The 15,142-nt window shown below is 36.9% G+C and overlaps 1 protein-coding gene across 1 annotated transcript in view; it reads right to left on the bottom strand.

The window, feature by feature from the left end:
* LOC124606110 (teneurin-a) overlaps nucleotides 1-15,142 on the bottom strand; it is a 360,362-nt gene that overhangs the window by 103,717 nt on the left and 241,503 nt on the right. The window contains exons 13-15 of the mRNA XM_047138074.1: nucleotides 14,869-15,056; nucleotides 7,383-7,543; nucleotides 1,357-1,599 (exon numbers count right to left, since the gene is read on the bottom strand). Of these exons, the coding sequence (XP_046994030.1) occupies nucleotides 1,357-1,599; nucleotides 7,383-7,543; nucleotides 14,869-15,056 (592 nt within the window). The remainder of the gene's footprint in view (nucleotides 1-1,356; nucleotides 1,600-7,382; nucleotides 7,544-14,868; nucleotides 15,057-15,142) is intronic.

The raw sequence follows: 15,142 nt of genomic DNA, 5'->3' as shown, positions 1-15,142 counted from the left end.
GTCCAGTGTGTTTTTCACTTAGAGAAGATCAGAACTGCCCTTTTAGCTACAGTTAGAGCTAGTTGTTAAGATATGAATAGATATTTTTACAGTTTCCATAAATAGATATGACTATGGGTGACTATCAAAATACAGAAAAAATATATTACTTCAGCCATTACTATTAATAATCTTTACAAGATTCCTCGTATGTTTAGTATTACATGGCATATAAGGCACTGTTGTTTTTTGGATTTCTTAACCCTTAACCTAAACAGAGGAAGCTAAAGACATTGGTCTTCTTGTTTCACACTTAAATGGTCTTGATACACATCCTAATATTTTTTGTATTATTGTTGAAGTCATAACACAAAAAGTTACTAATTGATGCTCTCAAATTTGAGCTCGAGTTTCTGTCTTGTTTTCTCTGATCACAAAAATTTATTTAGTTTTCTGTAAATAATCACAAAAAGAAGTGAGTGAGGATAAAAATTATCATTGTCTTTGTAATGTAAGTCCTAGCATGAAGGCTTCAAAAACATACCGCATAGAAAAGTTTTCCTTTGATGCACGGTGCCAAAGAGAAGTTCAACCTTCACACAATAAGTAGGTAAAATGTATCATAAAATTACCAAAATTATACATTCGGCTATTTTATATTCCTGTCAGTCCTGCCTCCAAAAGTCTATGAATTGAGAATTAATTATTATGCAATATGGTACAATAATTGTATATGACAAGTTAAAACTGAATGCTGTCCTATAAAGGAAGCCAGACTACTGCCTTTCACAGGCAGTGCACTACCTACCAGATGATCTGAACATGTCTCACAGACCAACTCAATGCTTGACATTGTTATGGGCTCCTCCCTATTCTTTCCAAACTCTACAGATGCTCTCACACAATATGGCAAAGCTAGCACCCACATGGCAAGGAGTTCTGGCTTATCCACAGCCTCTGTGCTAGTCACATGAAACCTTTAGCAGAGTTTTGAATGAATGTGTAGGGACCCACTGAAATGTGACAAGATGAAGTACTTGCACTTGCTCTTTTCAAAGATGTGCTGAAAAGTTGAATGATCTAAAAAAAGTTCCTGAAGCTGAAAACTGTTACAAAAAGTATGTGACAGTTTGTGGTTAATGGTGCTTGTAGTGCTGTTAATAGATTTTCAGAATATTGTTGATCTGAACTCCCTTGGAATGCAAATTAATCCTACGGTCTTTGGCAACAGTGGTTTATTGAATTCATTTGTGATTATAAAATTATCTATAAGTATTCAAGTCTAAAATGAGAATGAACCTGACAGTAACTACCAACTTATTTCAATAAAATAAAAATATACCTGTCCATTGTGTTGCCTTCTGCAGCAAAACATACCTTTTGTTTGTAAACATTTCTCTTGTTCCAAGCAAATGTGTGTGTGAGATGAGGATCAGCTTCGTAAGTACGAGTGTGAACTGATCCTTCAATTTCTACACGTACATGGACATGGGTAAGAGTTGGAGGAATTGTTGAGTGAGTCAGCTGCATTAGGACACGTGACAAATATCCCGGGGCCTGGCTGCTGCGATAGACTAAGTGCAGACCAGATCCTGGAATCCGGATACTCTCCTGAAGAATCTGTAAAAGCAAGATCATGAACCACAATTTGTATAATGGAATATGTATTCCTATAATTTTGAGTTCCTAGACAAAACATGTTGTTCACACATGTTTTCCAATATCCAATAGCTTATAAATGAACTGTTTTATGATCTACAATCAAACCAGAGTTGAAAATCTTTTTTTATTTTGGACCACTGATGATGTTTTAAGTCAGTAAAAGAAATACATGTGGTAAAATAAATATGTATTTTTAGTAGGTACATAGATGGACCTAAAATACCTTAAGCAATTCTCATTAGCAGCTATGTACGAACAACAGCATCACCAAATCATCTGCAAACAATCTTAGAAAGTTGACGATATTATCAACCAAACCATTTACATAAAAGGTAAATGGCCTCCTGAATTATCTTGTTTAATTAAGAATTATAACTGTGCTCGTTAAGTCCAGAATTTATAATTTTTGTTACATATACATAATAAACATGTATGGTAGATAGTAACTGTACCTAATGCATGACATGAATTTAGCACAAATTAAATATTAACTTATCTTTTTATTTACTTTTAAAATTCTGCTCACATTTTTTTGTAGCTTATAAGCACACAACTATTTTCATTGCAGAGGTACGATGATTTTGTGTATCGCAAATCACAAGGGACTTTTCACCTTTTCTATTCAGATATGATGATTACCTATGTGCTGGGGCCAGTTGAGAGGGGAGGCAACAATGACATCCTTCTATTTGTGGTTGTATCCCATGCTTGAATTAACAATATTCATATTTTTGTATGAAGAACTCATAAGACTACCTTCAGTTTTGATCTTTGTTATACAATGCCTATACATAATGAAGGAAGTAAAGAAAGGCAGTCACACTATTGTTGGGGCGCTGAGCAGCTGACAGGCATGTAAACAAGCTTGAAAAAACAGTTGAATTTTCAAACAATGTCCTACACAACTAAGCAACACAATACATAAGCACAACTACATTTTCCTAGGTGAGCCAGCAATGTTTTCACACTTGTTTATGGGTCTGGCAGCCCATCAATATCTCAACTGTATGAAGACTAGTTTCCTTTCTAGCCCAGACAGGACTTTTAGTACCATTTTACACAGTACATCATTTAGTAGAATATTTTTTTATCACTAAATTATTATGGAGACAGAATGGCTGACGAAAACTTACCTTCAGAAGGCAGAATTCCAATTAGTGATGATTGGCACATCTAAAAATAGAAAAATATTGCGTTTGTCAATTGGCAGTACCTGGAATTTTGTCACCCGAAAGTAGTCACTGGCCCGCCATTCGGCCTCTTTGTAAGCTTTTACTTTTACACAATTCCATAGCTGACGTCACTAACATAATCCTGTGTGGTGTCACTCAACTTTGAGGTAGTTGATTCAGATCCTGGTGGGGGAAGAAATTTTCAGCACCAGTAAGAGCAGAATGCGCAGAACTGTAGAAGTTCTTGATCATCAGACTTTTTCGACAACATCCTGGATTAAATTTCAAATCTTCCCTCAGTGTCCCATGAGTGAGTGCATGGTGCACTTTGATTGTGATCTTTACCATATAGTGGAGATGCTGAGTCGCTGATAGGCACAACAAAAAGACTCACAATTATATCTTTCGCCCATTGAGGCCTTTGTCAACAATAGACACACACACACACACACACACACACACACACACACACACACACACACACGCACACACACACACACAAACTGGTCTCAAGCAACAAGCTTTAATTGTAAGTCTTTTTGTTGTGCCTATCTGCAACTCAGCATCTCCACTATATGGTGAGTACCAATTTTCCTTCTCGTAACATTGCTACATTCCATCCAGGATTTTCCATTGTTTGATCATGATCTCTTTGTCAGATGAGGCCACTACACTTGGTGTGCCCTTAATGCTATTGAAGAGTAGTAGGCTGTAATTCAGCACCGAGTTTCACCCACTTCCTTTACCCATAATCATACAACACAAACATGACACCACACTATAATAATAACAATAATAATAAGTCAGCATGGCTCAATGTCCTGGTGTAAGTCTTTCAATTGCACCCCACTTTGGCAACTTTCATGATCCTTACCTACTCCAGAGAGCCTACTGAGATAAGGAAGAAAATCTTTATATCATTCAGAGGCGAAGGTCAGGTTAAATGCAGACTGAAATATTCCATGGATTAACCAGGATTCAGTCCCATGATCTTTTCATTCCCAGGCATGAGCTTTACTACTGGACCGCCAGGCCCGACACACAACACTACATATACCTGTTAGTTACCTCCACTCAACAGTTATGCTCAAGACACAACCCTCACACCTACGACCAAATGGTCTATTGTGTATACAAGAAGAAAAGCCCTTTCCAGTAAGCTGACTGAACCAACCCCTCTGGGTTATCACCCACACAAGAATGCCATTCAACTCTTTCTTAACAGTTTTCACCAGTAAATTTTATACCTGCATAATATTTGCATAATTACTAACACTGAAAAGAGGCCAGCATATTTTTCAGGATTGATCAGTGTGAAATTAATGAATTTATGTATAAGAACTGATTGGTGCAATAGTACTGTGTGAACGGAGAAACCTATTTCATGAATCAAAAGCTGTAAACCTTTCGCAAAAAATTAGAAGTATTACATTTCTAGAGATAAACAATTATGAAGAAGCATTTTAATAAGACAAGGAATGTATAAAAACCAATCTGGTAAGATGGCACGAACATCAGACATAAGAAAAACTTCAAAACCAAGAATGCTCACAAAAGCAAGTCAAGTATTCAAAATTGACAATTTGCTCATCAGTAAGAAATGTATTTTGATAATGTTTGCTGACAATTTAAGTATTGTTGTAAATAGTATGATGGTAAGAAAGTAAAGAAAGTGTGCTGACTTTCAACATAGAATATTCCTGAAGCAAATAATGACAACAACCTTTTCACTGTCAGGAGAATATAATATTCTCCATTCAGCCTCCTATTATTGTGAATCCAGGGATTTCGAAGTGTTCAATTATGCTATCATCAGGCAGTAATGTGAAATAACTATACATTTTGTGCTCTTGTGCAAAAAATGACAATACTTTTAAAAGTTACTTTTTTTTAATGCAGAAGAACATGTTTCCTTCTCCTTATCAATGCAAAATTAGATGACATATTATATCCTTTTAATATAGGTGAATTGTTTCGCAATGTTGTTGTTCTGGTCTTCAGTCCAAAAACAGGTTTGATGCAGCTCTCCACACTACTCTCCGCTGTGCAAACTTCTTTATCTCTGAATAGCTACTGCAACTTACATCCTTCTGAATCTGCTTACTGTACTCACATCTTGGTCTCCTTATATGATTTTAACCATCAACACTTCCCTCCAATTATAAACTGGTGATCCCTTGATGTGTCAGAATGTGTCCTAGTAACATGTCCCTTCTTACAATCAGGTTGCGCCACAAATTTCTTTTCTTCCCAATTCTATTCAGTACCTCCTCATTAGTTACATGAACTACCCACCTAATCTTCAGAATTCTTTTGTAGCACTACATTTCAAAAGTTTCTATTCCTTTCATGTCCAAACAGTTAACCGTCCATGTTTCGTTTCCATACATGACTAGAATCCATACGAATAATTTCAGAAAAGACTTCTCAACACTTAAATCTGTATTCGGTGTTAACAAATTTCTCTTCTTCAGAAACACTTTCCTTACCACTGCCAGTCTACATTTTATATCCTTTCTACTTTGGCCGTCATCAGTTATTTTGGAGCCAAAATAGCAAAACTCGACAACAGCTTTCAGAGTCTTGTTTCCCAATACAGCATGTAATTTATTTTCCCTGAAAATACTTATCTTCTCTTTTATATTTCATGTACAGTCCCACAGCAAAATTTAGTGCTTCTGCTTATTGATGTTTTCTGCAGTACACAAATTCCTCAGTAATGAAGTGGCCAGTATCACTGTGATTTAAGTAGCCTGAAACTTCTTGGTGGCAGACTCATCTTTCACCATTTATTTTATTTATTTCCTTTAAAATTAATCTCCAGATCCGTGCAATAATTTACAAATGCCTAAATTTGGAAAACAGTTTGCATGTGTCACAGATGGTGCAAACGTCACTAAATGGCTTACACGTCACAGATAAAACAGACAACTGCAACACTGGAGTGACTAGAAATTCAGGCAAGACACCATTAAAACTGATGGCAAGCATCACAGCATTAACAAAGAGTCATGCCATTGATTTCTTTATGAGCAAAGACTGAACAAATATGTATTTAAGGAATTTTCCATATTAAATTATGCTTGCTGGATGTTTTAGTTATCTGACAGACATATTTTTACAAATTCTTTGATTACTGAGTCCTGAAAGATTACAGCTAGGGCAAGGCTCTTAAAACTTTTTTGCCCATTATGCTGTTATGTGGGTATTGAAAATTCAGACTTGTTGAACTGAAGAGGATGAGTGTACAGCTTTTATTTGATACAGTGGGACAAAAAACCACTATACCAAATATAAATTGTGGAGTCACAACAATCTGTTTCCTGGAAATCCGAACTGGTTTTTAAAAAATACTTCCTATTAATGGAAAATACCATCTGTTTTTCCCATTTTCTTGTTTTATTCCTATCCTTATGAGTGGTTGTGGATTTTTGTGCAAAAAGCCTTTTGAATATAATGTATGAAATGGAAAATGGACTGTAAACATACCAATTTTACATGGTAACATGATATTAAAGCCTGAGACAATGTACACCTTGTTTCCTCTAAGGCCACCTACAGATTCAAATCTACATGGGAAGTTCTTCAGCAAATTAAATGCCCCATAGAATAATGCGCTATACAATGAACTAGTATCTCTAGAAACAAAAAAAAAAAAAAAAAAAAAAAAATTCTATGTTCTTCCAGCACCATGGTGATTAATATTCCTGTGTTTCCTACTAACATATTCCAACAATTACATTAATTTCTTCTCTCCAGGTGGCCCACAACAGATGTGTTGTCAACATGCCCTGAGCAATATGGTGCACCATATAGTGATCAAGAATTAGTCTTTTTGTAGTCTTCCTACATAATTTATGATAATAAGTTGCACAGCTTTTATTGAAAAGGTCCTCATTAATTTACTTCCTATCCTGTCCTTTGATTTATCTTAACACAGTGCTCAGTTCAAGTATAAATAATGTAAAAAATAACACACAAACCTTAGTTTTTAATTACCCTGAAAATGGCTGAGCAGTAGGCAGCTGTGAATTTCATCCATAGCGTACTGAACATCCTGCAATGTTCTGGAATCTCACTGAATATGCAACTCATCAAAATCTTGTCTTACTTGTTCTCTACCTCCTCCTGTGCCTTTCTATTAGTTTGTAACCTCTCCTGTCTTTTTCTCTTTACATTATTCCCATTTTCAGCCCCTATTTTTCAAAAATTTTGCTGACACTCATGTAATTTATGTTTCTATTTTTTGTGTTACTGTTTTTATTACTCTTAACCATTATCAAACTGCTTCCTAAAGCACAGGATTAATTCCAATGTTACATCAGTTTGCTGGTCTATTTCTTGTGTCCAGAGTTACAATGACTTAACTTTTACACCTTTTGCATTTCAGTCTTCTTTCCTTTTATTGGTAACAAATTCTTTAAATTTCTTAAAGGGCTTTATTTTACTACCGACCACCTGTAGCTGCCTCACTTTCTTTAACTGCTAAATAACAGCTACTGATAATTGTCAGTTCTCATATGCCTAGTTCCTTGTTTGTATGTCCCAACCTTTAAACTAGTGCCTTACCTGAGTTTCTGCAAAAACTAAACTTCTTCCAGGAATGCCACCAACTTTCTCTGGCATCCAGGTTGACATAACAACCGGTCGCAACAACTCATGGTCATGGTCCAGGCATGGTTCCCGTTGCGCAATATTTGAAAACAGTGGCATACTGCTGAGAGGTACACCTGCCCAACAGCAATGGAGTGTTAATATGAGCAGCAATTACATAATTATGCATAAATTAAAAAGCCTAATGTCATAAGAACTGCAAAAGAAACATTTAACAGGTCAAGAACAACTGAATTAGAGACATCTAACAAGTAGTGTACAGCTTCCTTCTCATAACGCTGATGATGTAGCACACTACAGATATCATCATGGAACGGACTCTCCTTGACACTGAAAGTACTGGAGAACCATACTCGTCAACACCTAGATATGTTATTGAGATTGATTAGTAGGGACAAAGGTGAAGATATCCTGCTTCACTGAGTTAAGCTGAGTCCAGCAGGACTGAAGACAGGTGATATAGGGGCAAATAAACAGATGAACATGATGGAACAGTATGTTTCCACATGGTCACTGATGAAGCATGATGGTGGACATATCAGAGGCACCATTTCATCTATTGTAAATGTCAGCAACACTCCCACTTTTTTTCTGAGCTGTGCTCGGTTGGCAACAGAAATGCCTCACTTCACATGGTTATAGTATCCCCTTGGGGTCCAATGGTACAAAACGCAGATGTATATAACAAGCTGCCACCTGTCCTGGCCACTGGCAACACCTCTGAAGATATGCAAGGTGAACAGTATGACCGCAAACATACGCACAATGTGTTTGTTGTCAACCCAATCTTCCACAGACAATACAGTAATATGTGGTGCCTGCTCCGGCACTAGAGGTGTGAGAGGCACTGCAATTAATGCTGCCATTGCAGGCAATGGCTATCGTGCTACTTATCATGTGCCTGCCCATCTCACAGAAGTATTCTTCCACTGGGCACCTATAAAGAATGCCAACCAGTCACGGAGAGCCAACTGACACCAGGAGTCACACTGGGCCATAGTGCCAACTGCAATCACCAGTCCTTCAGTCAGAGGTCGCACTGCCCAGTGTTTTCATACGCTCAGAGTCACATCCGAGTTTTTACTCGGGATGCTGTCTGAGTTCACAATATGAGCCACTGACATCTTTGTTCTGAGTCATGTCCCAAGTTTTCACTCGGCACCTCCTTCAAGTTCTTCACCATAGCTTCACCAATGCCTTTACTCTGAGTTATGCCTGAGCAATAGCTCTCTGTCTCATCTGGGTACCCCATGCTGGACTCAACATTTGCTGCCCTGTACTCCGTCTGTGCGGAACTTACTGTCACTCCCTGATTATGTTGGCTGTGTCACTGGTCTGTCCACTGAAGCCATCTGTCCACATCAGCCATATCTACCTCTGACCCGCTACTAGCTTCCACCTCCCTGGGATCTCTCCTCTGGACTTTCCTTGAGGCCTACCACTCTCCACTGATATCATATGGTCCTACCAAAATCATCCTTTAAGAATTCTCTTACTGTGACTATCAAAGGATTGGAACACAGTAGTGTGTATTCAAGTATGAATGACTGTTCTGTTGTATTCAGGCTGAGCATAAAAGAAGTGCATTTATTTCTTACTTCCTGGGATGCATTATTTGGCATGGCTCCCTTGGCCATGACACAAAAGTGGTCAGCAACATTTTTCTATATTGTGAGTAACTGATAGTGATGTTACTCTTCCTCTGCCTCTGTTTAGTGAGTTCAGTTTCACATGTAGCTCATTGCTTTCTATATCCCATGGAGCAAAGAAGTTGTAGATTGCACAGCTGATCACCAGTTGTTGTTGCCTAGCACTGAATTGGCAAGTAATTTGCAGTACTTGTTTTACCATTTCTCTATTGCAAATTGGAATATTTGTGGTGATGTTGCCACTAACATTATGCTATCCATAGCAGCCAACACTGGCTGTGGCATTTCCCCCTAAATGCTAGTACTCACAGTGTCACATGAAAAATCCAGTGTCTTTTTGATTGTGAAGACAGAAAAATTCATGTGGTAGGCACCCATGATTTGATTGTAATCAAATGTTTTGATACTGTACATCTTGGCATGACACATGAAATTATTTCATTCACCATACAGATAGGAGTGCTTTCTCTTGAGCACAATAGCTATGTCTAATTCAGATGCTCATGAATATAAATGTCCCAAAATAGCCACTTACAGAAATGTAAGTCACAAGAAGCACTGCAAATGAACGCCACAACTGAGAAAAAGAAGATACCATCTCACTGATTAACACTGCCACTATGAAGTTCAGCAACCAGAAATGAAAGTACAATGATGTGGCATATAAGTTTGTTATGTTAATGAAATGGAGGGAGGAGGGTATTGAAACTGAATATTCCACTAACATTGGAGCCATTTGATATGGAACACTTGCCCAGTTGGACACACCATTAGATGGCTTGCGGAGTGTGGATGTAGATGTAGATGTAGATGTACTGTGAAGAAAGTAATTGGTCATCGGTTTGTTAAGAGAAATATTCCAGGACTCACTTGAAATGTTTTATGGAACTCATAGCAAACTTTTAAGATGGTCTGACAGGGATTCCTCCCAAATATAAGTCTAGTGTCTTAACCCCAGTTAGCCTGCTAAATGATCTTCTTGCAAAAAACAGACCACCTCTAAATGAACACCCATATCAAAGAAGAAGAGTGCTGAAAATGAAGAAAACAAGTTAATGTTACTGAAACTGACAAGTTTAAAGAGAAGATATACTGCCCGAAATAAAGCTGTGAGGGCATGTCACGAGTTGTGCTTGGATAGCCCAGTTGGTAGAGAATTTGCCCACAAAAGGCAATGGTCCCAGGTTGGAGACCCAGCCTGCCACACATTTTTAATCTGCCAGGAAGTTTCAACAAGTTTAAAATGTTGGAGGTTTCAAGAGCACAAAGATATACCAAAAGAAACACAGACAGCATTAGTGAGAAAGAGGAAATTAACAGTAATGGAAACCAACCTCCACTTTCCATTCTTCCTTTTTTCCTTTTAATTTATGGTATTGCAATAACAAACAGTTCATTAAGTAATGAATACAGGTTCAGTTATGAAAACAAAGTCCATATGGAAAGCAATCTATCAAGGCCTTCTTCTATCACAGCCTCATTTCAGTTTAGGGAAACTTTGGATAAGATAATTGGAGTAGACTCTGAATATGCCAACTACATGCCCAGAAATTTACTACTGCATCACCTCTTGTGGTGTGGACTAAATAAGCATAAAAATGAAAGGACAGAAAGAGCAGAAACTTGGGAGCAGAGGAGAAACTTGTACATGTAAATACAAGCAAAGTGTGAGATATATATTTTTTGTCCAAAATGACCCTTACAGATTACAAGAAATAACTATTCAGTATAGCACCAGCCTACCTATGAGTATGTCTCCTGCTTTATAAAGATTATTCTTTCTTTGTTATCGTAACATTTGTAAATCATATGTATAGCTTAATCAATATCTCCAACACAATAGTTTACATTTATTCAATAGCTTACAATTTTTGTGTTCTCTTAACCAATTCCTCAAAATATTATTTGTAAAATGCACAACCATAAAGTTGTTATAATACAATCACAGAAACATTTTTTATTTAATTGAAAAATTTAGGTTAGTAATTAATTATAATTACTGCTTCACATACAAAAGAAGTGATGAACAACATGAAAACAGCACTGAACATAACATGTTATTCATTTGGTGAACAAATATATGAAGGCACAAAATTGGAGAGAGACTGATGGAACAGATGTGTTCATTTTTGTGTGAACTGAGCAAGCATCCTTAGACAGCTGATAATCATGTACAACTTTCAATAAAGCAGTGAAACTTCTGAACTTTAAATTTGTAAGTATTCTGCAGAAACATACAGGTAGTGATAAATGCTTAAATGTGTAGAATGACAAATTTGTCAGTCTCCGGAACTGATCAGTACAGTTTTAGATGAAGGCTCCCCTTCTTCACATATAGCCATCTATTTCAGAGGAAAACTGAAGACATTGTATCTCAACAGACCAACACACTGTAGTATTTTTGTGGCTCTCTGCCTCATTTTATGGAGTCAACATCATCCCCAGTGTATGAATTGATTCGTTGTTAATGACAACACTGAGTTAAGAATTGATACTAGCTTCTGAATGTAAGATCTCCCATGAAAACTGAAAGTAAAACTTAAGAGGCAGATTTTCAATAATACGTGCAGCTTCCAACAGCATACACCATGACCACAGTCAAGAGCCAGCACATACTTCACTTGAAAACTGAGTAAAGATTTGTGCATCCCATATTAAATTTGATTGTGATCTCTCAACAGTTAATATGATCCAACCATTGTTTGAAAGTACTTACTGTCTTTCTAACTGGTAGAGTATGCAAGAATAAGAAAGTGTGAACTCAATATTGAACATCTGAGAGTCTTCCTCAGGTAATCCAAAGATACCTATTTGGAGGAATGGCTGTAAATTAAGGATTCAGTGATGTTTATGTCAAAGGCTATAAAGATACACATGTCAGCTGCCTATGTTTCGTTTAAAGCTGTATCTGGGGGTCAGAAAACATCCATAATACATTGCAGTGATTGCAGTGCAGATAAATTTCCCAAAATTGTAATTTTTGTCATATTTTGTTGAAACAGAAGTGCTTGAAATAGCTGAACATGATATAACTATGGCTATTTCCTCAACTGCACGATGAACCAGAAAACTTTATTTGGAAACAAGATGGTACATGTCTAACTATGTTAGGAAATGATTGGAATATGCCCAAAACCTTTTGGTTGGCCACAGGGAGCCCGATAACATGAAATATTAGCATATTTTATCCAATATGATGCTTAAGGAGTTCCTTCTTTTGGGGTTTGTGATGGGGCATTTGTATGTGCCTCACATACCTACTGACCTAACAGCCTCAAAAAAAAAAAAAAAAAGAGGACTGAAGCATCTGTTGCATCAATCAATTAATCACTTACTAAAAATATGTTGATCAAGGTATGAAGAAATCATCTACTGAAATTATATTGTCATGTGAAATATGATGCTCATATTTAAGTCTATTTTACATTTTAAGCAACATTTAGCTTTAGTAAACGTTGTTGTTGTTGTTGTGGTCTTCAGTCCTGGGACTGGTTTGATGCAGCTCTCCATGCTACTCTATCCTGTGCAAGCTTCTTCATCTCCCAGTACCTACTGCAGCCTATATCCTTCTGAATCTTCTTAGTGTATTCATCTCTTGGTCTCCCTCTACGATTTTTACCCTCCACGCTGCCCTCCAATACTAAATTGGTGATCCCTTGATGTCTCAGAACATTCCACAATTCTATTCAGTACCTCCTCATTAGTTATGTGATCTACCCATCTAATCTTCAGCATTCTTCTGTAGCACCACATTTCGAAAGCTTCTATTTTCTTCTTGTCTAAACTATTTATTGTCCACTTTTCACTTCCATACATGGCTACACTCCATACAAATACTTTCAGAAACGAATTCCTGACATTTAAATCTATACTCGATGTTAACAAATTTTTCTTCTTCAGAAACGCTTTCCTTGCCATTGCCACTCTACATTTTATATCCTCTCTACTTTGACCATCACCAGTTATTTGCTTCCCAAATAGCAAAACTCCTTTACTACTTTAAGTTAGTAAACATTAACAAATATTATTTAATTTTAGAACCTCAACATTCATTCTTCTTCTTCTTAATTTTGAACACAATGTACACTAGAAAAAAACTGAGAAGTAATTCAAAATATAATTTAATAGGACATATAAACAACTCACCCACCAAGTGCCAGCACGAGAAAACAAATAAAATATATGCAAACTCGTAAGCTTTAAGAGCCAATGGTTCCTTCTTCTGTCAGGAAGGTTGAAGGGAAAAGAAGAGGGATGAAGGAAAGGGATTGGTGAGGTTTGCAAAATGAGGAGTGTTATTGTAAAGTCGCTCGGAACCATGAGTCAAGGGAGGTTTATTAGATGGGATGAAAAGGAAAGACTGATTGTTGGTGCCTGCACCAAACGCTATCTGAAGGTGTAAAATCTCATCTGGTACAGGCACCAGCAATCAATCTTTTCTTCTCATCCCATGTGGTAAGTCTCCCCTAATCCAGGGTTCTGGGTGATTTTCTGTAATGTACTGGTTGTTACCTATCTCGTTTATTAGATAACTGAAAAATTGTGGAATCTTACGCGGTATATTGTGGTAGGACCACACTCTCACCACGTGTTTTTGAATGAGAATAATACAAGCAGTTCCAGCACAATTTCAGCAAGACTTATTTATTAGTAGCTGCTGAAAGATTACACACTGCAGATCTCGTTTGTCTAGGGGTTCTCGAAGTTTTGTCTGCAAAATAATCATTCCAACAAGCATGGCCTGGGTTTTCTTCTCGTTTTAAATAAACACTACCAGATCTGAAATACTTTCAGCTAAAAATTATATTTATTCGTACTTTTTGTTTAGTAACTACACCATTTTCACTATGAACATTGATACTCTAAATGCATTATACTGTACTGGTCACATAAACACGTCCATCTCCCTCCAATACCGACAAAGAAGTGGCGGGCTAGCCAACACGTGCCCGGAAGTTGCAGACATTCCTGCATCCCAGATTCTTTGGTCTACTGACCTTAATAAACTCCAAAGATACATATAAATAAATACATATAAATATACAACATTTAACATCTCAAATGAATCCATTATTTATCATAAAAGAAAATATTCATAATTAAATAAATTAAACACATTTTCTGGCAACATAATGAAGTTACCTTAGCTCTTTACTGTGGGCATTGTACTTTTTGCATGAGATAAACTTTATCTCTGACAGTTAATTACATTACAGTAACTATCCCCATTTCCTAAATCTCATCATTCCTTTTCCTCCATCCCTCTTGCTTTCCCTTCAACCCTTCTGCCAGAATAATGAGCCACTGACTCAAAAAGCTTACACATTTCCATATCTTTTATATGTATTTTGTCACATAACCAGTTGGTGTGAAGATTTTTTATTTATTCTGTTATACCTTCAAACTGAGAAATAACTGTACTGCTAAGTGTGATTTATGGCCCAGAAAAATATGTGCAAAGGTAATGAAGTGAAAAGTATCTGAATGTATCTATATATTCCTGTAACAAGTAAAGTGGTTCCACATGGCCAGTATCTTTGTAAAAGTTATCAATAGATGAATAAAACTACTACTACTACTACTACTGCTGCTGCTGCTGCTACTAATATTACTACTACAGTAAAATATTGCAATACACTATTCTGAGAGAGAGGGAGTGGGAGAGGAAGAGAGTCATACAGAAAGGGGAGGGGTGGAGTGATTTTCCACCTCAGTGGGTTTACAACAGTAGATATTAATTACTTTCTTACAGACAAAAAATAACATTTACAGAATTTTGCTTGAAATCTTACCCATTCCAAGAGCAAGAGAGCCTGCATTTTCAGAATATATATCTGTGTCATCACTTAGCTGCATAGTCACAGGTGGCAAAACAACAATTTGGTTCCATGGCACAAAAACCGTCCTTGTTAGAGGTCTAAAGGGACTTCGCTGAAACTGCAGTGTTACTGCACCTCCACCGTTAACCAAGACATCAAACCTGTCAAATAAGAACAAGAAATTTAAATTCTATTAAAAAGTTTAACTATTTATATGGCCAAGTTCTGCTGTATACAGGAACTGGCA

Source organism: Schistocerca americana, chromosome 3 (assembly GCF_021461395.2).
Source record: "Schistocerca americana isolate TAMUIC-IGC-003095 chromosome 3, iqSchAmer2.1, whole genome shotgun sequence".
NCBI lineage: Eukaryota > Metazoa > Arthropoda > Insecta > Orthoptera > Acrididae > Schistocerca > Schistocerca americana.
The sequence above is the reverse complement of the archived record's forward strand: the minus strand, read 5'-3'. Positions and strand labels throughout refer to the sequence as shown.